Source organism: Mesoplodon mirus (genome assembly GCF_964341445.2).
Source record: "Mesoplodon mirus genome assembly, chromosome: 8".
Taxonomy (NCBI): domain Eukaryota; kingdom Metazoa; phylum Chordata; class Mammalia; order Artiodactyla; family Ziphiidae; genus Mesoplodon; species Mesoplodon mirus.
Genome location: NC_138984.1, coordinates 22,985,114 through 22,993,689, shown reverse-complemented (window position 1 = coordinate 22,993,689; position 8,576 = coordinate 22,985,114). Strand labels below are relative to the sequence as shown.

Genomic DNA, 8,576 nt, shown 5'->3' with positions numbered 1-8,576 from the left:
ATAGGTAAGTAGCTATAAAGTAGCAGCTGTCAAGGGGAAAACTGCAAAATACAGGTAGAACTAGAACTAGAAAAAAGCCATGTGTAACACTGTAGAAAAGCTCCCAACCCTCTGACTTCAGTAGAACCATAAGACTCTGACAGAGGTGATTCAAGATGGCAGCATAGGAAGAGGCTGAACTTACCTCCTCCCACAAACACGACAAATACAAAACTACATTTGGATCAATTCCTTCTGAATAGAACCTGAGAACTAACTGAATACTTGCTCCACAAGAAAAGATAAAAGGACATTGAGATGGGTAGGAGTGGCAGAGAAACGCTCTTGCCAAAAATCCCACCCACACCTGGTGGCACACAATAAGAAGGGATTTCACCAGGCAGGAGCTTCTCCTGGAGGAGCGTGGGGTTGGGGCCCCACAGCAGGCACCCCAGCCCCTAGGATCTATACCAGAGAGACCAGCCTCAAAAAGGTCTGGCTTAGAAAAGGTCCCAAAGTGCTATAAGAAACTAAGACTTCCCTCTTAAATGGCACACATGTGGTCTCTCTAGAATCAAGACCCAGCTAAATAACACCGGTTTGAAAAGTGCTAAGACTGTGTGAAAGAGAGATATTTGCAAATCTGAAAGCATCAGCTGGAGGGGCTGGGATGGTGGAAACACTACCCAGAGATTGAGCTGCTGGGAGAGGCCATTGGTGCACTCCCCACCTAACCTGCTAGCACAGGTGGGCCAACCCGCCCAACGGAACTACTCAGAAAGCAGACTGAAACACAACCCATCTTCCTTGTGAAAAGCCTGTTTACACTGTTGGTGGGAACGTAATTCATGCAGCCACTATGGAAAACAATATGGAGGTTCCTCAAAAAGTTAAAAATAGAACTACCATATGATCCAGCAATCCTACTTCTGGGTATTTATCTGAAGAAAACAAAAACTCTAACTTGAAAAGATATATGCACCCCAATGTTCACTGCAGCATTATTTACAATAGCCAAGATACAGAAACAACCTAAGAGCCCATCAAGAGAAAGTGGAAAAAGATGTGACTTATATGTACAATGTTTATATACAATATCAACAAATTCAGCCATAAAAAAGAATGAAATCTTGCCATTTGCGACAACATGGAGGGACATAAAGTCATGGGGATGTAATGCGAAGCATAGGAAATATAGTCAATAATATTGTAATAACGTTGTGTGGTGATAAATGGTAACTAGTTAACAAGGTGACCATTTTGAAATGTATATAAAATATTGAATCACTATGACGCACATATGAGACTGATACAGTACTATGTCTATTACATTTCAGTTTAAAAAAAATGAACCACAAGGAATCACTGTGTAATAAATGAGTCTTTATGATGATTCCAAACTACCAAGGTTACACTGCATTCAAAAAAGTTTAAGTAATAAAGTACCTAATATACTTTAGAAATACAGTGCTCAAAAAGACAAGCTTTTGTCAGCTGAAAGATTTCCTCACAAGTCTTGCAGAGGCTCGTTCTTCAACAGTGCAGAGTGAGTCAGCTCTATAGAAGAAACAGAGATGTGGAAGCACAAAGAACTTTAGTGATTTATGGTAAATAAAAAGGAAGCTTGAATCTATGACTGAAAAATGAAAATAATTACAAGTATATCTATACAGAAAATACAAGTTTCAAGAGCTTAACATCAATTAACTGCTGCCAAAATAAGTATTTAAAGAAACCAAAAACAAAACTGCTTAATAGTGGGACACAAAATACAACAAAGAGGGAGGAGGACAAACCAAGAAAGTGAATGAAGGAAAGCGAGTAGCAACTCCCCAAAGTGTTTTTACAAACGGGGATTCAGATCAGAGGAACAAAACACACAACTGTCTAGGAATATGACCAATGAGGCAATAGAAAGTGACTAAAAGTCAGTTATAAATCAAAAATGACAACCAAAATCCCAGAGTCTTAAATTATTTAATCCAGACATTATCTAACCCCTCAGATTTGCTTGGTGCTATGTTGTTTATCATTGTCCATTTGAATGAAATGTGGAGCAAACACAATACTGGTTGGAGAGAATGTTTCAGAGCTAATTCACCCTTGAAGGTCAGGGTCAGCAGTATTATTGTGTTCACATAATTTATTTCTTCATATAGAAAAATAACATGTCGAAGAAGGGATTAAAGTAAATTTTATTTTGAAATAATCAGCTGAATCTCAAACATCAAATAAATGGATCTTGAAATATTCATGAACTTCAGAATCTCAGTATTCTAATCTAGTGGTTACCAAACTATTCCCTTTGGCCCCAAAGGGACCAAACTGGCAAGTCTCAACAGTAACACCCTTTCCATGCCTTTAATATTAAAGTACATTAAATTTCTAGAAAGACTTATTAAAGAATTCTACTTCTTAGAAAATGTTTTAAAATGATCTAATCTACCTTATTGATTCACAAATAAGAACACTCAGACCAGAGTAACCTTCCCAGGTCTCCCCATTCTCAGGTGACGTCCTGTCTACTATTCTGCAGCCTTGATGGTCCTGGTATTATGAATAAGTTCTTTTTACTACTACCATTAAACTTACTGTCATAGCCTTTTGTATCACCTGGACAAAAATCTGTTCTAAATCAAGTAATCACCAACTTCTGCCTCCCCAGCAATCCAAAAATGAAAGACAATTTATAAAGAAAGAAATTAAGACCTACAGAAAAATTATTTTAGCAATACGTAAGGTCTACCAGAAAGACAGCTCCCTAATTTATTTACACTTGACTAACAATGTCTCTAAAATGTGTTAGAGAAAATGTTCTACACACACATTATATATATATTATTAACACAGTTATAAGTTGATTAACAATAAGCAAATATATACAATAAAAATATATATCATGAGTCCAATGTTGACTTTCACCACCAGAGAACAGTAATGTTGAGATTCAAATCATGATTTCCTGATTAAGAGACAAGATTTTTTAAAAAAGGGAACAAAAATGTAGGAACAAGTAAATTATAAGTAGCAAAATAAATACAACTGTAGACAGGAGAAGAATTTAACACCTATGGTGGCAAATTTAGACCAGGTAATCTATTTTCATTATAACAAAGCCAGAATAAATTATTTGACAATATTATTTGCTTACTAAACGAAGGCAAGTATTTTTGCTGGTGGCAGGTGTGGATTTTTTTCATCAAGGAACATTAAAAGGGTGAGACATAATGATACCACTTGTATGTTTAACCAACAGTTCTGATCCCCTCTCATTAATCTTTGACAGCTGATAATGTGAATAGAAAGACATGATGAATCACCACATATGCCAGTTTTAAAAAGAAAAATCCCTTAAAGCAATCTCCGCATCTAAATGGTAAACATAGAATGAATTTATAGTCTGGCAATTTGTTTTTTTTTAATTCAGGGGAAAAAAATGTATGAATGAGTCTATCTATTTGTAAAAATGTGAATGATCAAAACAGTGCAGTCACTGGGCTCTCACACTGTAAGTTCAAGTTGAAATGTACATCTGGTATAGGATTCAGCTGTCAAGAGGGAGCAACTCAAAGGACATCACACAATCTATAAACCAGCTGGAAGAAGCCATCCAGACTTTGCCCTGCCTAACTCTCTCTGGGCGATGATTAGACAAATCCTCATAGATGATATACTGTGTGCAGAAGTGCTGATCAGAATCAGGTTTGGCATGGTACGCGACTGTATTGATGGTTTGAGTCACGTCACTGTCTGGCTTGGGCTTTCTACTGAGGATCTGTCCCCCAGCTGCAGTGACAAGCTTAATAAGGTTGTCCTTTGGATGGTGTTTGAAGCTTCCCGCAAAATAGAAATAGCATCCATCAAACAGCTTTGGCAACTGAAAAAACAAAAAAAAAAGCTCATTAAAAGCAGACCAAAATATTTTAAAACACTGCATATGAATAGGGAAATAAAAAAAAAAGTCACAAGCAGTTAAGAAGCTACTTAATGAGGTGCTAGGACAAGTTGTATTTCAAATAAACCATTTAGGTAAAAAAAAAATACTCATGCAAATAAAGGTTTCCTATACAATTTTTTCCTTAAGACTCGTGCTTTTCACTGTTCTCACATTTTAGGTGTGCTCTGTGTGTGTGTCTGTGTGTGTGGTATACATCTACATAAAACCTGTTCATCAAGCATCTTATATCAGAATATTTATTCCTATTTCGTGGGACTTAAAGCCCCAAGAATTCCTTCCTAGGGTATCTGAAACATGCCTCACGGATACCAAGCCAAACTTAATTGTAAGAGTAACAGCTTTTCTATGGAGTTTTCCAATTCTGCCCATCCATATTTAGGTTCCTATATACTACCAATCTAAGGTCCCCAGAGCAGTGACGTGGGAGTGTGGCCTCCAGGATTCTAGAGATGTTTTCCTTAGAACACAATACATTATAAGGCCATGGCTAGGGATCCAATTAGATATGAAACACACTTCTGTGAGCTTTACGGAAAAAGTTTCACAAGTCCCTTCTACAAAAACTTTTCTTTGGCATTTTTAATATACCTATATGTCAACAGGGTAATGGAATTTTATCCATTAAAACTACAATATGTGGTAATAAAGACATGGTTAACTAAATCCGAGCAGTAGCTCTAAGTCTTCTCTCAAGCTACTTCCTATATCTGAGACTCACCTCAGATTCTGAAAGGTTTATGGAATGTTCAAGATGCCCAAAATCTAGTAACAGTATGAAATTATTACCTTCTGTTTTTTACTGCTCATTGTGATCATCTCTCAGAATCAAGTGCTTGAAATAAGCACAATTAAAATTTTAATCAGTCACCTGTACTTGTTGAAAGGGCAGGAGAAGTTTTGCCTGATGGTAATAATAGTATTAAGTTATAATAAGAACAATAAAAGTAGTATCAAAAGGAAAATACCAGCTGTTCTCTGTTGAGCCTGCTTCTATGTGGTCCTTCAGGAATTTCATACTTTTCTTCCTGTTCACATTCTCTTCTTTGTAGACATACTTTCACCCCTGGGGAAAAAACGAGGATAAAAGCAAAATAAATATCAAGTGAGCATTGCTTCTTTCACATTGAAATTATGCCATTTACCTAAGTGATTTTTCTTCTTCATGGTTAAAAATTGTTCTGAAACAGAAAAAGAAACCTTACTTATGCCAAAACAAAATGTAATAAAACTGGTTTTCCATATAAAGAAAATGTAAGAAATCTTTCCTTCAGAGAACTGAGCAATGAAGTAGTACTGAATACAAATTTTAGTTTTCTTTCTGAAAAACCTAAATCAGTATATTATTTCATGTACAAGAATAAAAATCTAAATTTTAATTTATAACTATTATCAAAATTAAAGTAATAAAAAGTTCCTCATTTAGTTCAGCCCACAATGATCTGACCCTGAGGTCTTATCACCTGCCCCACTCATTCTGGCAGTCCTATGCCTAACCTCCTGTTAGACTGTAAGTGATCTGACATTAAGGAAAGTACTTGAGTCCAGAACACCTCGCTTATTAAGCTGGTCAAATAACAGGGGCTCTACAGCTCTTGTTAAAATAAACAGTAAAGCAGAGTCTGGGACATGTTTGGAATTGACAGGTACCCACTGAAGTCACCAGTCTAGAGATGACTTGGTGACTGACTGAATGACTGAATACATCTATCTTGCCAAAAGCAGAGCTTTGTCAAGGGACTGAATTTTTTCTTAACTTGGGACTATTAATGCATATTCCAGTTGAACACTCAACCCTGGCATATCTATAATTCCCTATCATGTGATTCTTAATTTTTTGCTAGTTTTGCCTGTGTTTTAGTCCCCAGTGTTTTCAATACAAGGAACATATTTAGCTAAGTTTGTTACGCTGAATTCTACTCTTCTCACTAACTTATCATAAATATGATGGTTTTTATAAAAAATTGTTGGTTTTTTGCATGTAGTAAAAATTATATTTTAAAAATAGAATTTTTAATAACTATTCACAGGGTATAAAAAAACTATCTTTCCGGGGCTTCCCTGGTGGCGCAGTGGTTGAGAGTCTGCCTGCTAATGCAGGGGACGTGGGTTCGAGCCCTGGTCTGGGAGGATCCCACATGCCGCAGAGCGACTGGGCCCGTGAGCCACAACTACTGAGCCTGCGCGTCTGGAGCCTGTGCTCCGTGGCGGGAGAGGCCGCGATGGTGAGAGGCCCGCGCACCGCGATGAAGAGTGGCCCCCGCTTGCCACAGCTAGAGAAAGCCCTCGCACAGAAACGAAGATCCAGCACAGCCAAAAATAAATAAATTAATTAATAAACTCCTACCCCCAACATCTAAAAAAAATAAATAAATAAAACAAAACAAAAAAACTATCTTTCCAATGAAGCTAATACTAAAATATTAACTTTACTGTATATTGAAAATGAGTCTCAAAATAAAATTTTTGACTAGGTCAAAATCATATGAGAAACACTGACAGTGTGCTTACATGACATCATATATTGGTTCTACATTAAACACCAATGCAAAAAAACATTACCAATCTAGCCAAATCACTGACTTACCTCAAACTCATTATTTTACATATAAATTACTACTTTTACTTTTTATCACTTAAGCATGTAACCCCCTTCCTAAACCTCCTTTCCTGATGATATTTGAAGAGAATTTATACCAGTATCTTTAGATGAACTGTATATGCCAGCATATAAAGCCAAGGACTGAACACTGAATACTCCTATAACATCAAGTAACTGTAACAAGTAAAGAGCTAATGTTTAACTACAGAAATAAATAAATGGGCTGTGCCTATGCTGGCTGCTTATCCATTTTATGGGTTTATTTGACTGGTTATTTAAACTGTCAAAAAAGCATACTAAAATGGTTTTAATTGATCCAGGCAATATGCCAGCGTTAGTCAATCAACAGAATGTAGTCTTAACAGATACTAGAATGAGATAAGCATGGCATCAAGAGAAATGAGATGGCAGACACCAAGAGGGCAGCATGGCACTACCAGAGGAAGATGCCAGTACTCTTTCAGTGAAAATATGCCTCAAGTCACAAAACTTTCAGCCTCATAGCAATTGTTCAGTAAATTTCTGTAAAGGCAGGCAGAAAAAGCCAATGCTCTAATTACAATTACTGAGCTAAATGAAGAATGTGTTCCTCTGATATCCTTTTATTCCAAGTAACAATTTGCCAACTCTCTCTACCACTTAATATCAGCTAAAGAAGGAAAATATAGCTTCCCCCTGAAAACTAAGGAACAGTTTCTAGGTCTATAACAATCTGTTAGAATTGCTGTTGTAGAACAGAAAACATGGAGAATTTTTTGAAACTCGGGTGTGACATCTAGTCCAAAGACTGTAACTCAAACACCTAAAGGGCCATTCAAATTACATAATCATGTGGGGAACCTTGTGTTAAGTGGTAGGGAGTTATGGAGACTGTAACAAATAGGAAAATGTACATCATACCTAAAGACACAAAAATTAAATGATTATGCTGAACTAAACCACATAAATTTTATCTGTTTTGGACTTAGATTGCCAATTTGACTTGATGCTTGTCTAATCAACCTCTTCATTTCATAGATAAGGAAACTGAAATCCTAAGAGATTTAAGCAGCTTTCCCAGTGATACATGTGAGACGAGAACTCAGATATCCTCCAGCTTCTAGATCAGTGTTTCTTTATCTTTATTTCATTAAAAAAATAAAGCATCTTAGGAAATGCCAGGTACTCTCTCCTCAGATTTAATATACTGTATCTCAAAATAAATGACATAACCATTTAACAGATGACTAAATAGGAGGATCCTTATTTTTAAGAGATTAGCCAAAAAGTATACCAAAATGTCAAAAACTGCTGGCTACCTGGGAGTCGGGGGTTGGAGGGGGGAGAACAATGCATTTGGCTTTGTCTTCAGTGAATCAATGAGTTTGTTTAACCTGATGCCAAAGCTGCCACTCTCTCATTTGTACCCTATGAGTTTCAGAACGTTCATACTTCTCAGTAGACATTTACAATAATTACACTTCATATCAACTTCCTAGTAGATTTCTTTTGAGATAAACCAATTGAACTGATTTACCAAAACAAGAATGAAATGCTTTAAACTTTCAGCAACCTAAATGCTGATATATTAACATTATCAATGAAATGGAAGAATCTACAAGCCAAAATACTACCTAATTAACAAACCTAAATAATAGATAATATTTTAAGGTTTTAATTACTCAACATGTTAGTTAAGCAAACTGCAGCAAGAAGTGTTAAATCTATTTTCCATGTTAAAAAAACTATCAGAACTTTCACAATGTTCCTAGTCATAAACTCATCTAAAGTATAATATATACTGTAATCCTTAATCTCTATAAAGATTTAAAACAGGTCTTTTTCCACCAATTTAAAGATACTTCCTAACTGTATAGCACACAAAACTATATCTAATATCCTATGATAAACTATAATGGAAAATATAAAAAAGAATGTATATATATGTATAACTGAATTGCTTTGCTGTACAGCACTAATTAATACATTGTAAATCAACTATACTTCAACAAAAAATACATCCTAAAAGTCAACCAAATTATATTTTGTATTTGTACTTAA

At 35.8% G+C, this 8,576-nt stretch overlaps 1 protein-coding gene across 1 annotated transcript in view; it reads right to left on the bottom strand.

Annotated features, from left to right (window-relative positions):
* Nucleotides 1-919: 919 nt before the first annotated feature.
* Nucleotides 920-8,576, bottom strand: part of BARD1 (BRCA1 associated RING domain 1) — an 82,758-nt gene continuing 75,101 nt past the window's right edge. The window contains exons 10-11 of the mRNA XM_082631272.1: nucleotides 4,903-5,000; nucleotides 920-3,856 (exon numbers count right to left, since the gene is read on the bottom strand). Of these exons, the coding sequence (XP_082487398.1) occupies nucleotides 3,524-3,856; nucleotides 4,903-5,000 (431 nt within the window). The 3' untranslated portion in view covers nucleotides 920-3,523. The remainder of the gene's footprint in view (nucleotides 3,857-4,902; nucleotides 5,001-8,576) is intronic.